The 20,087-nt window shown below is 40.5% G+C and overlaps 1 protein-coding gene across 3 annotated transcripts in view; it reads right to left on the bottom strand.

Annotated features, from left to right (window-relative positions):
• Positions 1–20,087, bottom strand: part of ZNF831 (zinc finger protein 831) — a 127,623-nt gene that overhangs the window by 35,233 nt on the left and 72,303 nt on the right. For all 3 annotated transcript variants that reach the window (XM_077252822.1, XM_077252824.1, XM_077252823.1), the window contains exons 2-4: positions 12,173–15,657; positions 9,261–9,355; positions 8,771–8,889 (exon numbers count right to left, since the gene is read on the bottom strand). In XM_077252822.1, coding sequence (XP_077108937.1) covers positions 8,771–8,889; positions 9,261–9,355; positions 12,173–15,634 — 3,676 coding nt within the window. In that variant the 5' untranslated portion in view covers positions 15,635–15,657. The remainder of the gene's footprint in view (positions 1–8,770; positions 8,890–9,260; positions 9,356–12,172; positions 15,658–20,087) is intronic.

The following is a 20,087-nucleotide window of genomic DNA, read 5'->3' as shown; positions in this document are numbered from 1 at the left end:
CCCCGACCTCCAATGGGAGGTCGTCCCGTGGGCATGCTCAGGATAGGAAAAGCAGGACCAGCTCCCTGCTGATCAGTGCTGGCTACAAAGGCAGAGCCTGGAAGGGCAGCAGTAACCAGTCGTACAGTATAAGCTTGAGCCAGATGCTGGGACCGACATCTCTGCTGAGCAGGCTCCACTGCGGCTGGAGGAGAATCGGAGACCACAGCGGAGATGGTTCAAGTTTATAACGCATAGACGTGAAAATAAAAATTCTTTTTTTTTTTCACAAAATAGATTTTTTAGCCCCCAGTTTTGTATTTTCACAAGGGTAACAGGATAAATTGGACCCCAAAAGTTGTTGTCCAATTTATCCTGAGTACGCTGATACCCCATATGTGGGGGGAACCACCGTTTGGGCGCATGGCAGAGCTCGGAAGGGAAGGAGCGCCATTTGGAATGCAGACTTAGATGGATTGGTCTGCAGGCGTCACGTTGCATTTGCAGAGCCCCTGATGTACCCAAACAGTAGAAACCCCCCACAAGTGACCCCATATTGGAAACTAGACCTCCCAAGGAACTTATCTAGATGTGTTGTGAGAACTTTGAACCCCCAAGTGTTTCACTACAGTTTTCAACGCAGAGCCGTGAAAATAAAAAATCTTTTTTTTTCCCACAAAAATGATTTTTAGCCCCCCAAATTTTTTATTTTCCCAAGGGTAACAAGAGAACTTGGACCCCAAAAGTTGTTGTCCAATTTGTCCCAAGCACGCTGATACCCCATATGTTGGGGTAAACCCCTGTTTGGGTGCACGGGAGAGCTCGGAAGGGAAGGAGCACTGTTATACTTTATCAATGCAGAATTGGCTGGAATTTAGATCGGACGCCATGTCGCGTTTGGAGAGCCCCTGATGTGCCTAAACAGTGGAAACTCCCCAATTCTAACTGAAACCCCAATCCAAACACACTCCTAACCCTAATCCCAACGGTAACCCTAACGACACCCCTAACCCTGACAAACCCCTAACTCTAATCCCAACCCTAATCCCAACCATAAATGTAATCCAAACCCTTACCCTAACTTTAGCCCCAACCCTAACCCTAACTTTAGCCCTAACCCTAACTTTAGCCCCAACCCTAACCCTAACTTTAGCTCCAACCCTAGCCCCAGCCCTAGCCCTAACCCTAACCCTAGCCCTAACCCTAGCCCTAACCTTAGACCTAACCCTAGGCATAACCCTAGCCCTAATCCTAATGGGAAAATGGAAATAAATACATTTTTTTAATTTTATTATTTTTTCATAACTAAGGGGGTTTGATTTACTTATAGAGCGTTTTTTATAGCGGATTTTTATGATTGGCAGCGGTCACAAACTAAATACACTTTTTATAGCAAAAAAGTTTTTGCGTCTCCACATTTTGAGAACTATAATTTTTCCTTATTTTGGTCCATATAGTCATGTGAGGTCTTGTTTTTTGTGGGATGAGTTGACGTTTTTATTGGTAACATATTCGGGCACGTGACATTTTTTTATCGCTTTTTATTCCGATTTTTGTGAGGCAGAATGACCAAAAACCAGCTATTCATGAATTTCTTTTTTGGGGAGGGCGTTTATACCGTTCCACGTTTGGTAAAATTGATAAAGCAGTTTTATTCTTCGGGTCAGTACAATTACAGAGATACCTCATTTATATCATTTTTTTATGTTTTGGCGCTTTTATACGATAAAAACTATTTTATAGAAAAAATAATTATTTTGGCATCGCTTTATTCTGAAAACTATAACTTTTTTATTTTTTTGCTGATGATGCTGTATGGTGGCTTGTTTTTTGCGGGACAAGATGACGTTTTCAGCGGTACCATGGTTATTTATATCTATCTTTTTGATCGCGTGTTATTTCACTTTTTGTTAGGCGGTATGGTAATAAAGCGTTGTTTTCTGCCTCTTTTTTTTTTTTTTCTACGGTGTTCACTGAAGGGATGCAGCCCCGCGGCCATTTTGGATCCGGGGACTGCAGGGAGAGGAAATAAGAGACGCTCGGAGCAACGCGATCACATCGCGTTGCTCCGAGGGTCTCAGGGAAGCACGCAGGGAGCCCCCTCCCTGCGCGATGCTTCCCTATACCGCCAGAACACTGAGATCATGTTTGATCGCGGTGTGCCATGGTCCAAACGCGACATGGCGTCCTATCTCAATTCCAGACAATTTAGCACTGGAAAGTCAAACGGCGCTCCTTCCCTTCTGCGCTCTGCCATGCGCCCAAACAGTGGTTCTTCCCCACATATGGGGTATCTGCGTACGCAGGACAAATTGTACAACAACTTTTGGGGTCCAATTTCTCCTGTTACCCTTTCTAAAATAAAGCAAATTGGATCTGAAGTAAATTTTTTGTGAAAAAAGGTAAATGTTCATTTAAAAAAAAAAAAACATTCCAAAAATTCCTGTGAAACACCTGAAGGGTTAATAATCTTCTTGAATGTGATTTTGAGCACCTTGAGGGGTGCAGTTTTTAGAATGTTGTCACACTTGGGTATTTTCCATCATATAGACCCCTCAAAGTAACTTCAAATGTGATGTGGTCTCTTAATAAAATGGCGTTGTAAAATGGGCAGCATGGTGGCACAGTGGTTAGCACAGCAGCCTTGCAGCGCTGGAGTCCTGGGTTCAAACCCCACCAAGGACAACATCTGCAAAGAGTTTGTATGTTCTCTCCGTGTTTGCGTGGGTTTCCTCTGGGCACTCCGGTTTCCTCCCACATTCCAAAGACATACTGATAGGGAATTTAGATTGTGAAGCCCCATCGGGGACAGTGATGATAATGTGTGCAAACTGTAAAGCGCTGCGGAATATGTTAGCGCTATATAAAAAAAAATAAAAAATAAATAAGAAATTGCTGGTCACCTTTTAACCCTTAAAACTCATTAACAAAAAAAGTTTGTTCCAAAATTGTGCTGATGTAAAGTAGACATGTGGGAAATGTTACTTATTAAGTATTTTGTGTGACATATATCTATGATTTAAGGGCATGAAAATTCAAAGTTGGAAAATTGCGAAATTTTCAAAATTTTCGCCAAATTTCCGTTTTTTTTTCACAAATAAACGTGAGTAATGTCAAGGAAATTTTACCACTAACATGAAGTACAATATGTCATGAGAAAACCACGTCAGAATCACCAGGATCCATGCAAGCGTTCCAGAGTTATAACCTCATAAAGGGACAGTGGTCAGAATTGTAAAAATTGGCCCAGTCATTAACATGCAAACCACCCCTAAGGGTTAAGGGGTTAAATATTGTTTTAATTCCTGTGATTCATCTTGAGTGTGATTTTGAGCACCTTTAGGGGTATTGTTTTTAGAATGGTGTCAATTTGGGGTTTTTCCTGTCATATAGGTCCCTCAAAGTCACTTCAAATATGAGATCCCAAAAAATGGTTTTGTTAATTTTGCTGGAATAATGAGAAATTGCTGATCAACTTTTAACTCTTCTGACTTCCTAACAAAAACAAATTATGTTTAAAAAAATTATGCTGATGTAAAGTAGATATGTGGTAAATGTTACTCATTAACTATTTTGTGTGACATAACTGTCTGGTTTAAGGGAATAAAAATTAAAGTTTGAAAATTGTCAAATTTATGCCAAATTTCCGATATTTGCACAAATAAAGGCAAGTCATATTAACCCCTTCATGACCGTGGGATTTTTTGTTTTTCCGTGTTCGTTTTTCACTCCCCTCCTTCCCAGAGCCATAACTTTTTTATTTTTCCGTCAATTTGGCCATGTGAGGGCTTATTTTTTGCGGGACGAGTTGTACTTTTGAACGACATCATTGGTTTTACCATGTCGTGTACTAGAAAACGGGAAAAAAATTCCAAGTGCGGTGAAATTGCAAAAAAAGTGCAATCCCACACTTGTTTTTTGCTTGGCTTTTTTGCTAGGTTCATTAACTGCTAAAACTGATCTGCCATTATGATTCTCCAGGTCAGAACGAGTTCATAGACACCTAACATGACTAGGTTATTTTTTACCTAAGTGGTGAAAAAAAATTCCAAACTTTGCTAAAAAAAAATAAAAAATTGCGCCATTTTCCGATACTCGTAGCGTCTCCATTTTTCATGATCTGGGGTCGGTTGAGGGCTTATTTTTTGTATGCCGAGCTGGCGTTTTTAATGATTCCAATTCGGTGCAGATACGTTCTTTTGATCGCCCGTTATTGCATTTTAATGCAATGTCGTGGCGACCAAAAAAACGTAATTCTAGCGTTTCGATTTTTTTCTCGTTACGCCGTTTAGCGATCAGGTTAATGCTTTTTTTTTATTGATAGATCGGGCGATTCTGAACGTGGCGATACCAAATATGTGTAGATTTGATTTTTTTTTTTATTGATTTATTTTGATTGGGGTGAAAGGGGGGTGATTTAAACTTTTATATTTTTTTATTTTTTTCACATTTTTTTACTTTTTTTTAACTTTTGCCATGCTTCAATAGCCTCCATGGGAGGCTAGAAGCAGGCACAGCACGATCGCCTCTGCTACATAGCAGCAATCTGCTGTTCGCTGCTATGTAGTAGAAAATCAGGTGTGCTGTGAGCACCGACCACAGGGTGGCGCTCACAGCTGCCGGGGATCTGTAACCATAGAGGTCTCAAGGACCTCTATGGTTACAATGGAGAAGCATCGCCGACCTCCGATCATGTGACGGGGTAGTTAAATGCCGCTGTCTGCGTTTGACAGCGGTATTTAACTAGTTAATAGCAGCGGGTGAATCGCGATTTCACCCGCCGCTATTGCGGGCACATGTCAGCTGTTCAAAACAGCTGACATGTCCCGGCTTTGATGCGGGCTCACCGCGGAGCCCTGCATCAAAGCAGGGGAGCTGACATCGGACGTACTATCCCGTCCGATGTCAGTAAGGGGTTAAACAAATTTTATGACTATCATGAAATACAACATGTCACAGAATCAGTGGGATATCTTGAAGAGTTCCAGAATTATTACTTCATAAGGTGACACTGGTCAGAATTGAAAAAATTGGCCTGATCATGAAGGTGAAAACAGGCTTGGGTGGGTGAAGGGGTTTAATAATAATTTCTTTGAAATGGCAAAGATATCCTTGTGCCTGCAATCGCCCAGCTAGGATTTCATTCGTGCTGTCCGCAGATTGAGCTGCATGGATCAGATTATAGGTTCCTTTTAATTGCCAAAAAATAAGTTTTTTTTACCAATATAATTTTTATTATCCCTGTGTGGCCTATCATAAAAAAAAACAAAAAAAACATAATCAGGTTCCTTGCATCATGTTCTCATACACTTTATGCAGTTAATAGCCCTCTGTGTCTGTACTGCTACATACTTAGGCAGTTAACTGGTTCATGCAGCTTTACATGAACACCCGAGCCTTACCCTATGGCTGGTCCAAATAACTAAAGCAATTGTTACCATCCACCTCTCGTGTCTCCCCTTTTCCTCATAGGTTGTAAGCTTGCGAGCAGGGCCCTCATTCCTCCTGGTATCTGTTTTGAACTGTGATTTCTGTTATGCTGTAATGTCTATTGTCTGTACAAGTCCCCTCTATAATTTGTAAAGCGCTGCGGAATATGTTGGCGCTATATAAATAAAATTATTATTATTATTATTATCATTATGCTTTGCTTATATAACGCCAACATACTATACAGTGCTTTACATAATATATTATACATTATCATCACTGTCCCCATTAGGGCTCACAATCTAAATTTCCTATCAGTATGTCTGGCGTGTGGGGAGAAACTGGAGAACCCGGAGGAAAACCACACAAACATGGGGAGAACATACAGACTTGCAGATATTGTTCTTGGGGGATATGAACCTAGTACTGCAAAGCAGCAGTGCTTACTACTGAGCCACCATGCTGACTAAAGTAATACTTTTTTGACCCTAGAATCAAAGTCAAGTAATGTTATGACTTGGTGTCACCAGTGTCCAACAGTCTGCTTAGCTACCCAAACTATAGATCCACAAGTGGACCACTCTTCCGCCTCATGCATATTTTCAGGATTTCTGGAGTTTGCATATGTTCTGAGGAGTAGAACTAATTACTCATCAGCTATTGTGTGAATTTTGTTATGGTTATTAGGACATTACCCAATTTCCTCTTAATATTTATTCTGACAGAAAGAAATGTTCTAGGTGAAAGAGATGGATAGATACTGTACCTCCTGTACCAATCGTGACTTGTAATGATTAAGATTATTGTACTTGTTTTTTATTATGTATACCCCTCTTCACATGTAAAGCACCATGGAATAAATGGTGCTATAATAATAAATAATAATAATAATTCTGGAGTTAAAACACAGAATGTGAAACAGCACAAGAATATCTAAAAAAAAAGGCAGCCTGTACAACCCCACAGTTTGTTGGAACCAACAACCCATCAGCCAATATACATAAAGAAATAAATAATGTAGGCAGCACTCAAAAAATGTTCAATGCAAAAAGTGCAGAAGTACAGGATGGGCCATTTATATGGATACACCTAAATAAAATGGGAATGGTTGGTGATATCAACTGTTGTGAATTCCGCTCTTGGGCTCCCTCCGGTGGTTGTAAGTGGCATTTTTGCGAGTTCTGCTCTTGGGCTCCCTCCGGTGGTTTTAAGTGGTACTGCTGCTCCTTGGATTTAGTAGTCAGCAGCTGCTTCCACTGATTGTCTTTCTGGCTCGACTATTTAGCCTGGTTCTATCCTTCAGCCTGTGCCAGTTGTCAATGGTTCCTGGTTGGATTCACATCTCTGCTTGGATTTCCCTGATATTCTGACCAGTTCAGCAAAGATAAGTCCTTGCTTTGTTCTTTTGCAGTCCACTTGTTGTGGACTTAATCTTTCTGCACTTTCTATGTTTTTTCTAGTCCAGCTTGTCAGTATGGATTTATTCAGTTAAGCTGGGAGCTCTGGGAAGCAGATTTACCCTCCACACCTTTAGTCAGGTGTGGAGATTTTTGTAAACTCTGTGGTGGATTTTTCTAGTTTTTAATACTGACCGCACAGTATTCTTTCCTGTTCTATTTATCTAGTTAGACTGGCCTCCTTTGCTACATCCTGGTTTCATTCTGCGTATGTCATTTCCCTCTCCACTCACAGTCAATATTTGTGGGGGGCTGTCCTATCCTTTGGGGATTTTCTCTGAGGCAAGATAGCTTTCCTGTTTCTATCTTTAGGGGTAGTTAATCCTCCGGCTGTGACGAGGTGTCTAGGGAGTGACAGGAACATCCCACGGCTACTTCTAGTGTTGTGTTAAGCTCAGGAACTGCGGTCAGTACAGGTACCACCTCCTCCAGAGCACGTCCCATGTTGCTCCTAAACCACCAGCTCATAACAATCAACTTCCTGTTTGTGGCACATTAGTATATGGGAGAGGGAAAACTTTTCAAGATGGGTGATGACCATGGCGGCCATTTTGAAGTCAGCCATCTCGTATCTCCACATGGTGTGGTATATGGGATACAAAGATAGTGGGGCCATTATAATAATAATAATCTTTATTTTTATATAGCGCTAACATATTACGCAGCGCTTTACAGTTTGTACACATTATCATCGCTGTCCCCGATGGGGCTCACAATCTAAATTCCCTATCAGTATGTCTTTGGAATGTGGGAGGAAACCGGAGTGCCCGGAGGAAACCCACGCAAACACGGAGAGAACATACAAACCCTTTGCAGATGTAGTCCAATGGGGGATTAGAACCCAGGACTCCAGCGCTGCAAGGCTGCTGTGCTAACCACTGCGCCACCGTGTTGCCCATTCTTCATCAATGGAAACCTCAATGCCACTGGATGTCTGAAATTGCTACATGATGATGTGTTGCCCTATTTATACACTGAAGATGGCATGTTCCCTGAGTTTTTCCAGCAAGATGGTGCACCACCACATTATGGGTGTCAGGTCCGAGCATTACTACATGAACAGTTTCCTGGAAAGTGCATTGGTTGTCGTGGGCCAGTTGAATGGACACCAAGGTCTCCCGATCTGACCACCTTAGACTTTTATCTTTGGGGTCATCTGAAGGCAATTGTCTATGCTGTGAAGATACGAGATGTGCAGCATCTGAAACATTGGATACTAGAAGCCTGTGCTAGCATTTCTTCTGCGGTGTTGCTATCAGTGTGTCAAGAGTGGGAGAAGAGGGTTGTATTGACAATCTAACACAATGGGCAGCACTTTGAACACATTTTATAAGTGGTCATAAACTTGTACATAACTCATGAAAGAATAAAGTTACGTTAAAACCAAGCACACCATTGTTTTTCTTGTGAAATTCTCAATAAATTTGATGTCACATGACCCTCTTCCCATTGAAAAAAATAAAGTTGGATCCAAAATGGCCAACTTCAAAATGGCCGCCATGGTCACCACCCATCTTGAAAAGTGTTCCCCCTCCCATATACTAATGTGCCACAAACAGGAAGTTCATATAACCAACCATTCCCATTTTATTTAGGTGTATCCATATAAATGGCCCACTCTGTATATTGCCACATATGAAAAAAGGCAACATTTCGGCTCAGATACACAGATCTTTGTCAAATGCACAGAGCTTTAGTTTGGCTTCCCAAAAGCTTTATGCATTTGACAAAGGCTAGGTGTATTTGAGCCTAATCGTTGCCTTCTTTCACATGGACCATGCATTTTTTGCATTTAACATTTCCTGGAGCGCTGCCTACATTTTGTTTGCATGTTTAGATAAATAGATCGATTGATATTAAATTCATGTCTGGTGTAACACCCAAATTAAGTGGCTAGTCAGTACCTGACTCATGAGTTGAAGGACAATTGATTTTCCTGTGCTGTTTGTCTTGAACAATAACTCCTGAAGTCCTCTGCTGGGATATTTTGCCATGGGAACGCCCACAGGAACCATCCTTGCTCCTGTATTAGATAACAACATAGACATATCACCTACCAAATAAACCGGCACAGTTCAATGTCATTTTTATAAATTATTCATTGTTTCAATAGATGAACTATCCAGCTAAAGCACACATGGTAACTAAAGAGAAACACTATTATGAACAATTATGAAATAAGTTAACATTACGCTTCTCCTGCAGATAATTTTCTATACCAGACATGAAATAGAAAACAGGAAACTAAAATATGACAAAAATATTCATGGACTGTTTCTACTGCCAACACTATGCAGACTTGTGACATAACTTTAAGTAGAGTAATAATCGCGCCCATGGTCGTGGTCGACATCAACAGACTTACAAAAGTATAGAAATAGAAATGAGACACACCTTTTTACGTGCCAAGACTTCATAGCTGTGCCCTTCTTACTAGACCTCTTGACTAATGGATGGTAATTATTTCCAGTTTCTTCTTTTAAACAATCCTAGAAATAAGAATAGTGATATAAGAAAGGATGCGACTAAAGGGTTACTGTTATGAAATTTACACCAACTAATTATTAGATGTTTGACCTTCAAAAATATTTTGCCACTGGTGGGCCCTAAGAATCATGATATTTCTTCAAATATGTAAATGGAATATTGCAATAGAAAACTCAGTAATCCATAGTCAGAAAACAAAGGGGCATGGTGCTCGGACTGTAAAAGTTTAAAGGTCACAGCTCACCATTGATAATATCTTCTGATGTCTCACAGGAATCTCAAAAGATGTTTTATCCCTTTAAATAATACACATGATTACCTAACTGCTTGTTATTGGTAAAGAACAATAAGTGCCAACCTTCTTGAGAAGTCAGGTATGCTCAAAAAGAGTTAAAAGAAGGAAAAAGGAAAGATGACTGCATACAACCACATATTTTATGAATACACTATCTAGAATTGAGAATCCTGAAGACAATGAGACAACAAGAAATTTACGGTAGTTAAAAAAAACCCTCTTTTATGGAATTATGAATTACTAGAGAGAGGGGTCCTCACATAGGACCCTTTTTAACCAGTTAGAGCATAGTACAGCTACAAAGAACTTCTAGCAGGCCGATTAATTAAAAAAGATACTGTGTAATAGTTTGTTTTTCCTTGTAGTGGCGTTGTAACGAAATTGAACACTTTAGCAAACTCTGTAATCAGTTCATGCTTAAGGGAAAATGATTTCAAAGAGTCTGTCTAAAGTGGAAGACTATGTCAGTTTTGTCACATTTGAAGTCTCAACAAGAAGTCATTAAGGTCAAAATAAATGTGTCCTTCCATTTGAAGTTAGATTCTCCAGAGTTTGAAGCAAAGATTATTTTTTTAGAGACTTATCTTGACATTTTGTACAAAACATGTGAATTAAATGGTGTCGTAGGTAAATTGAAAAGCATGTATAATTGGATTTGAGGGAATATTACATTAAATTAACTGACCAACCATCTGTACTTCATTAAAGGCTTTCTTACTCAGAAAAGATGAGACTATGTCTTACAGTTACATGAACACTGAGAAAGTAATCATGTACCCTGACTTTCTAGGGGTTTTTCATTTTTTAAAGTAGTCCCCAAAAAACAGCACCTATTTAGCATAACAAAATCGGATAGTACCCTCCCTGGGTACAGTGGCAGCTCTCCAACATGGCTGCTGTTCCTGGACTTTGCCTGTTTTGGATCAGGGAAAGGTATGATCTATCTAACTTTATTATTTCAAAGAAGGTGGGTGAAACGCACGTCGGGGTGTAGGGACACAGCGCCGGACACATCTTGGGCAGCAGTTATCCTATTTTATAAGGTACTGATACCTTTATTCATTTACCACTATATGTGCTAACTGCACTGTGTACTTCAGATTATGGACCACACAAGTTTATGCTTTCTATATCAGTCCAAGCTCTACAACCATTATTACAGGCATGTATGTCCTCTGACCCTTATGAGGAATTCTCCTTTGAATTTTAAGACACTTTTCTGTACTTAATAAACTTATATTTGGTGAATCTTATATTTACAGACAGTGGTTGTTTCTTATACAAAGTACTCAGGCTTCTTGTTATCATAGCATAAAAGTTCAGCTTACAATTTACATCTATAGAAATGTCTTATTACAGATTTTAAAGGGTTAGCTGGGTTTTTAAAACCCATATCCATATACTCTATAAGTATAAATGAAGTTAATAGAGGTGGTTCTCTATTCAGGATGCACATCTCTAGGTGTGAATGAAGCGTCTCTTAGGGTACCGTCTCACAGTGGCACTTTGGTCGCTACGACGGTATGATCTGTGACATTCCAGCGATATCCATACGATATCACTGTGTCTGACATGCAGCAGCGATCAGGGACCCTGCTGAGAATCGTACGTCGTAGCAGATCGTTTGGAACTTTATTTCGTCGCTGGATCTCCCGCTGTCATCGCTGGATCAGTGTGTGTGACACCGATCCAGCGATGCGTTCGCTTGTAACCAGGGTAAACATCGGGTTACTAAGCGCAGGGCCGCGCTTAGTAACCCGATGTTTACCCTGGTTACCATCGTAAATGTAAAAAAAAAAAAACGTACATACTCACATTCCGGTGTCCGTCAGGTCCCTAGCCGTCTGCTTCCCGCACTGACTGACTGCCGGCCGGAAAGTAAAAGCAGAGCACAGCGGTGATGTCACTGCTGTGCTCTGCTTTCACTTTACGGCCGGCACTCAGTCAGTGCGGGAAGCAGACGGCGAGGGACCTGACGGACACCGGAATGTGAGTATGTACGTTTTGGTTTTTTTTACATTTACGATGGTAACCAGGGTAAACATCGGGTTACTAAGCGCGGCCCTGCGCTTAGTAACCCGATGTTTACCCTGGTTACCCGGGGACTTCGGCATCGTTGGTCGCTGGAGAGCTGTCTGTGTGACAGCTCCCCAGCGACCACACAACGACTTACCAACGATCACGGCCAGGTCGTATCGCTGGTCGTGATCGTTGGTAAATCGTTTTGTGTAACGGTACCCTTACTCTGGAGGACCAATCTTGTCCTACATTACACAGACAACCTACTGACTTGAATAGGCACTGTGCAATGCTTTTTTCCCTGGGTGGTACGATGAATGAACAGATGGGTATCCTTACTTAGAAGCTTGCACATCCAAGAAGAAGAACCTTATAGAGAAACACCATTCATTCATCATCAGAGTTCATGACAATAACAGTAAATTTCACTATGCTTTCTAAATTACGAAATGTTAAGGTGTCATTGACTTTAATATGCCTAAAAATGCAAATTTTCTTAAAATACCTTTGGTTTTGCTGACATCAGAAGTGATGACATCACACGTTGTCCATCAATGGTTATTCTATGGTTTATGTCTTTCTCAAGATTTCTTCCATGTAGTTGAGATCTATTTTCTTTAAAGACACCACTTGACAAAGAACCATAAACTGAATATGACTTTTCCTTTTGCTCCACTGGAAGAGGTAGACATCTGTTCAGCCAGCACCAAGTAGAGGAAGGTTCTGTGTTCATTGTTGAAAAGGTGACCTGTGTGACCTTGATATCTGATGGAAAATAGGTGCATGTTGTAGGGAACAATGAGTTTTCTCTGTGTCGAAATCCAGTTGTCTTAAGCGATTTCCAACAAGACTGTCCAGGCCGAACTATATCTCGTAGAAATGGATCCTGAGAAAATTTGTTAACCTCATTGGTTGATTTTGTGTCACTGCTTTCTAAGGCCATAGAAGCCTTCAAATCCATTTGTTTAAATAAATGATCTTTCACTCCTCTATTTTCCACAAATTTATTTTGACTCTTTGGACATGTGTCAGCTAACCTGGCTTTTTGATACCAACTTCCCTGAGTGTCTAAGCTTTTGTTTTGTACTATATGTTGGGAAATCTTAGAGGAGCAACATATAGGAACAGATTCTTCATTAAGATTTATCTTTCCAAAGGGTGCAATTACAGAGTCGTGTTTCTGTGTGAGTTTTAGCTGTTTTTCGAGTAACGTTTCATGGCATATTTTGTTTGGAACCACTAGAGATTTTGAGTTTTGACCTTCTATAACATTGGCTAAGTCATTGTCTCTTGACTGCAAGATAGACTCTTCTACAGAAGTTTCTGTGAAATTAAATTTTATTAAGTATCCTGGAGAAAATAAAGATTCTTTTGGAGCTGATGATGGTTCAGGAGCTGGGATAAACAAATTACCTTTTTTTGACTGTGCTGGTATTTGTCCAGAATCTTCTCGATGAGAAAGTGAATGACAAGTTAAGACTGTGCCAACTTCATCACCACATAATGTTCTTGTAGTTTTTTCAATCTCTCTTATGTCGTCCACATTCTTGTCCTGATTCCCAATGGTGTCTTCTGAAATGTCCAAGGAAACACTGTATAATATCTCTCCTTTCAACTTTGCTACCTTAAGCTTTTTTCTATCTGATGGAGATCTTTCATGGCTTTGGGAATTGCTATTATAATAACATTCTAAATGGTTGTGCATACTTGAAATAGTTGGTCCTTTTTGTTGATTTTCAGTTATTACAATGTCAGAAACCCCAGCAGGAGGATTTTGAAAATTTTCTAGAAAATTTTCCGAACCATTCACATCAATTTTGGACACATTTAGACTATTCTGGTACTTAGGCTCTGGCTGGATCCCTTGAGCCCTCATATCATTATCTAGAGTTATGTTGGGACTTTCAATAGATATAGGAATATCCATTCCATTATTCCCTGAAGTCATCGCATAAGTACAAGTAAAGTGCAAGTTTGGATTTTGAGGTGTAACCATTGGTATAGAGGATAGATTATCAGATTGCTTTCCCAATTCAGTAGTTGACTGCAAACAAACTTCATGGCTGAATGTGCCTTTTGACTCAGAAGTGTCTTGTTTTGATTTTTTTACCTGTTCATTCTTTTTAATGTTCTGATAGAACTTCTTAAATGTTTCATCCCCATACATTTGCCACTTTTCGTGAGAGAACATGTTTAATTTTCTCTGTCCACCTTTTTTATTTGTGATTTTTGACTTTGACGATATCTGATCCCCTGTAACCTTTTTCTTTTCTTTAATTTCTTCAGTAGAGTTGGAGAAGGAACCACTTCCAATTTGCATCTCATCTACAGCAGCTTGTCTAACAAGCCCACGAGGGTGACTGCATGAAAAGTCCACCGTACAAGCTGTGGCAGTGTTAGAGAGTAGTAAATTACCATAGCTGGCCGTTAAAGATTGTTTTCCTGAGCCATGGGATTTAACGTTATGTACATTTAGTCTGTCCTTTAATCTACCACTTTCCACGAATGGCAAGGAGTTGCTTCTGGTCAATATCATGCTCTCTATAGTTGTAGAGATCTGAGTTGGTACAGAGTGAAAAAATAGAGGTTTGGTCTTCTCTGATGGAATGAAAGTAGATTTGTCAGAGCAAATCGACACCTTCTTCCTGCTGGTATCTAAGGATTTGATGTCAAAGTGGAAAGAGTCTTTAAAAGTATACGGCATCGGCAGGTCAATACTGCCTTGCTTTGATAGAGCAGTTTTTCGAGGACGAACATTGTCTAAATGTGTGTTGTCTACAACTGCTTTATTTTGAGAGATTAGCATTGAGATACGTTCCTCCAAGTTCTTCTTGTGTAAGGATGCCGTCTTATCCTCACTGTCCCCAGATCCAATGCCAAGCATGTTCTCTGATTCCATACTGCACTCACTAAGACTATGAAGAGGGCTTCCAGCGAACATCTGAAGATCTGCGCTGTCTGAATGAGATAAGTACCCAGAATCTGTACTTTCACATTTTTTTAGCTTTCTTTCAGAAGGAGAAGAGTCCCATTGTTTATCTGTGCATGTTTCATGTTGCCTTTGTAGTTGACCATTCCTACTTGAAGCTTTAGACTTTGGATCTAGCACTGTTCTTTGTAGGTTCGGCATACCTGGTGAGATATTGGTGTGAGATGAATAATCAGGATCTTCATGTATCTTGTCATGGGTTTTCACAGGTGAAAATAAAGATATTTCTTTTTCTCCTAGTAATTTATCACGTTCCTGGACATCATCAAGAGTTTTGTTCCAGATGAAGCGATTCTTATCTATACCTACATCCCTTGTTCCACAGCTGATATCGAGATTTGCGCTGTGTCCAGCTTGTACCTGGAGTCTATCTTCATGGCAACTACCATCAGAATCAAAGCTCTGCTTGGCATTATTCACATGTGTTTGTGTCCTTCTATGTTTGTAAAGGTTGCTTTGGGTTTTAAATGAGATTCCACATATGTTGCAGGGAAATGGCCGCTCTCCAGTATGTGATCGAATGTGCTTCTCTAGGACACTTGGCTTCAAGCAATCCCGACCACAATGGGCACATATGTGCTTTCCGATACTCCTCAATTTTCCTGTGCTGGCACCAAGTAGACCAGCGGGGGAAGTTGGACTTAGAATTGGTAATGTATTCACAATATTCAATGTGAGAGTTTGTGGTGACGTTTTTTGGAGGATAGTTTGAGGCTGAGGGGTAAATATCACAGATAGATTGGCATTTTCAATGGCAAAGCTTGTACCACCTGATGCCAGTTGAATGGGTGTCTGTTGACCTTCCTGTTTGGCGATTTGAACTACAGGCAGACTGATGCCATTTAAAACCACAGCTTGCGGAGATTTTTTTTCTTTTCCCGTAGAAGATGGATGGTTATCAATGTGTGGCAGATCATTTGATGTGCATGACGGCCATGTCAAGTTGGCTGACAAAATGGATACATTTGATGCTTCCATTTCTAAACACTCCTATGCCATATCTGTTGGTAAAAGATAAAAATAAATAAGTCTGGGCAATGTAGCAGTCAGAAAGTTATTGCAGAATCAACCATAAGATGTATATATTAATAAACATTTAGAAACATAAAAACCTTGAACAGTTACACTTTTAATGGAGAAAAAGTAATACTTAGTAGTATTTATGGATGTTTTACATGAATTTGCTATTTTTATTTTATAGAAATTCTCAACCATTACTTGCCATAAACAGCGGTGTAACTATAGGGGTTCGGTGACTGCATTCTCTTCCCAACACTGATGCTTAGGGACTGACTGTAGTATCAGCAGAAAACAGTAGTACTATACAAGTGGCATAATATTGTGAGGGAACTCAGGCACTTTCTTGAACTCAAATCTTACAGGGTTATTTCCATCTTTCTAAATTGTTGGATAGTAGTAGCAGAAAAAAGCAAATTTGTAATTTACTGCTTAAATTTTCAGCCGTTCTTGAGATATTAACAATTTTCTTTTCTTTACATCTCATTTCTTTGAAGACCGACCACCGCTGCTAGTCAATACAACATGTGTAGTGCTTACAAGCTCGTTTCAATCGAACAAGCTTGTAAGAATTGTTTAGAAGCTGGCCAGGATTGTTGGAGCGTGTTGTTATTTCCTAACCCCGGACAGCTTCAGCACAGTGCTTACATGCTAGACAGTAACGTTGATCAGTCTTGTAAGCAATGAGCTGTAAACAAAAGTGTTAATATCTCAAGAAAGCCTGCAAAATGTAATAAGTAATGAATTGCAAAAGTACTTGCTTTTATTAAAACTATCCCACAATATTCATCTATGAAGATGGGAGTAAACCCTTTAAGATCATAAGAATACACTTTATAAATGTAATCAAAACAATAACAAAAATATATATTTTTTTAAATCCTCAAGACCCATGCAGAAATTCAAAGAATTATCTACGGTAAGTTAGAAAGCTCATTGCAGATTTTCTGTTATAACATTCAAAGTTAATAGAGTGGCTACAAACAGTGTCTTCTACTCTGGAGGACCCACATGTCCATGCAATACATGGTCACCCTGTATTCATTTCAATGGGAATTGTTCATTTTACCTGTGGTGGCACTTCAGGCAAATTAATTACTTGCCTGTAGATTCTCACACATATTATAGTTGATAGCTGAGGATCCCAGCAGTTGGAGACACTGTTATCAACCCTAATGTTGGGGAACACTTCTAACAAAACAGAGATTGTCCAAAGTCGACAGCCCTGAAGTGCTTTTCACACCAGTATATGTATACCATATGTGCTTTTTTTCTCGGTTAAATTTCAGTGTACGGCCAATATTACTTCTAATAGTATTATTGTAACCAGTGTAAACTAAAGAACTAATAACTTATTCACTGTAGGTGAAATATTTTACTTATGCTTAACTCATTTTTATGTAACCCGATCTGTGATTTGACCTTCAATTTGTTCACTGTTGGCTTAGAAATTGTTCTACTTGGCTCAGATGACATATAATCCCTAATAATTCCAATAAAGTGAAGTGTGTGAAATGACCTCCATCCAGAGAGTCTTCCCTCTATCAGAACCTAATAGCATCGCCAGTAGGGCGGTTATCAGCCAACGTATTATTATAGCATATAAACTATTAAGAGGGAATTACTTGGAAAGCATATTTTTCCATTATGGCCCTTCCTTACATATAAGATATGGGCCACTCAGTGTCATGTCAGACAGTCTTGGTTTTGTCATTTAAAGGAGGTGAGTATTAGAGCTGGCGGAACGCACCAAGTAAATATAGATGTTATTATTGGGGCGTTCGCAGCCCGGGGTCCACCGTGCAGGAGGAGAATTTGCTGCTAGCAAATGGCACTATATGGCGGTATAAGCGTCCTCTGTTACTTCACAGAGTCGCCGTGATAGAAAAGCACTGTGTCCCGTTAAGCTCACAGGAGTACACAGCTAACTGCTGAGCTGATAGCAGTCAGTGGTCATGCAGTCAGAGAAGCACACAAACAATGCCTCACCGGAGGTGCCGGTATTCTAGTGGCTTATTTCAGCCGAGCCCTGACCACAAGCATACATGACCACACTGGCGCAAAGCTCATAACAAAGATTGATACTAGCGCATGGCCATGCGGCCATGCAAACCTTTTATAGTTTCCACAACTTCAGGTCCTTCCTAGAGGACCAATGGGAGTTGCTTCAGGACCTGAGCATGTGACCCCTGACCTCCAATTAGAGGTCTTCCTTTGGGCATACTCAGAAGAGAGAAAGCAGGACTTAGTCCCAGAAGCAAGTCCTCGCCGCTGACCAGTACTAGCTATAACGGCAGAGCCTGGAAGAACAGCAGTAGTCAGACACAGAGTATCTGCCTGAGCCAGACGCTGGGACTGATGTCTCTGCTGAGCAGGCTCCACTGTGGCTGGAGAAGAATGGGAGACCACAGCGGAGATGTCTAGAGATTCCCCCTGTGCAGAGATGGGAACTCGAGCCTTAACAGTGAGTCACCAGGTCAAAATTGGCTGATTTTTGCTCTTACATCCTTCCTGCTGCTCCTGGGCAATCCAGTTTTTCTTTATAAAACCGCCATGTATTTCTGGAGGTATGGGGATATTTGTGTAGTGCTAATTTTTATGCTTTTTACCAAGGGAGTGTTGCTCACAGGATTCTCTGGGGGCTTGTCTTTAGTCTGCTCAGCATTATTACCCTGTGAGCCATGGACCTATGGTAAAGACCATACAAAATAGAACTATATCAGACCAGGCAAAAGTGCTGCCACAGACCACATCTGGCCATCTACCACATCCGGCCATCTGGCTGTTCCACCTCGACCTTCCAACAAAAACAGTCAAAGGGTGTGGGCTCATATTGTATAGGGAGGCTCACACTGTATATAGGGCTGCTGTGTGGGGGCTCTGTTATGACCTGGTGGTTAAGGAGCAACATGGGACGAGCTCTGAGGAGGTGGTATCTGTACTGACCGCAGTTCCTAATCCTAACACCAACACTAGCAATAGCCGTAGGATGTTCCTGTCACTCCCTAGACACCTCGTCACAGCCTGAGAACTAACTACCCCTAAAGATGGAAACAGAAAGCTATCCTGCCTCAGAGAAAAACCCCAAAAGGAAAGATAGCCCCCCACAAATATTGACTGTGAGTGGAGAGGGAAATGACATACACAGAAATGAAAACAGATTTTAGCAAAGGAGGCCACTACTAATCTAGATAGACAGAATAGAAAAGGATACTGTGCGGTCAGTATTAAAAACTAAAAGTCCACGCAGAGTTTACAAAAATAATCTCCACACCGACTCACGGTGTGGAGGGCAAATCTGCTTCCCCAGAGCTTCCAGCTAGACTGAATAAATCATACTGACATGCTGGACAAAAAGAGACATAACATGAGCTGAGCAATTAAGTCCACAGCAAATGGACAACAAAAGAACTAGCAAGAACTTATCTTTTGCTGAAATGGACAGGCCATAAGAGAAATCCAAGGAGAGATCTGAATCCAACCCAGAAACATTGACAGCTGGCATGAACTGAAGACCAGAGCCAGGTTAAATAGCAAAGCCAGGAGAGAAGATAAGTGGAGACAGCTGCCAATGCAAAACCCAAGGAGCAGCAGTTCCACTTGAAACCACCAGAGGGAGCCCAAGGGCAGAATTCACAAAAGTGCATTTACAACCACCAGAGGGAGCCCAAGAACGGAATTCACAACAGGGCTCATGCTGTATATAGGGGGACTATGTGGGCTCATACTGTATATTGGGGCTGTGTGTGGACTCATACTGTTCATAGGGGCTGTATGTGGGCTCATACGCAATATAGGGGGGTGACAGCATACTTGATTCTGCTCAACATTAAGATATATTTTTAATATAAAATAATAAAATAATAATTATAATTAATATGTTAACATTAATATGAAACAGAATTAATTTCAACCTATTGGACCAGGCCTCCACAAGAGTCATGGTCTCTCATATGGCCCCACTGGAAATTTAATTGGCCACCAGTGAACTATATAAATAGGCCCATATATTTGCAACCGTATGGTGGATATAAAAAAACAAACACAAAAAAAGCATACTCAAGGAGCAGCAGGAATAACAGAAAAGCAAGAACTGGCCTGTCAGAGGCAGCTTATGACAGATGGATTTCTTCTTTTTGGTTTTCCTTAATTCCCATGTCATGCAAGTTGGCGCCTGACATTTGGCATAACATGGGTTAAAAAGTTTTTTGCCTTTAGTGGGGCTTTCCTACTGTTACAACTGATGTGATCACCAAGCGATCATCTAGCTCTAATAGAATGAATGTTTTTCTCGACCTTTTTTCTTCTACAGCAGTGCCTTGCCTCCCATTGTGTATGGATTTGCAGCACAGTCATATTTACTTGACTTCCTTCATTCTGGGGTTTAGGTGGTTTCTAGAAGTCAGACCATTAC

This window comes from Ranitomeya variabilis, chromosome 4, assembly GCF_051348905.1.
Source record: "Ranitomeya variabilis isolate aRanVar5 chromosome 4, aRanVar5.hap1, whole genome shotgun sequence".
Taxonomy (NCBI): Eukaryota; Metazoa; Chordata; class Amphibia; order Anura; family Dendrobatidae; genus Ranitomeya; species Ranitomeya variabilis.
This window is presented reverse-complemented; position numbering and strand designations above follow the sequence as displayed.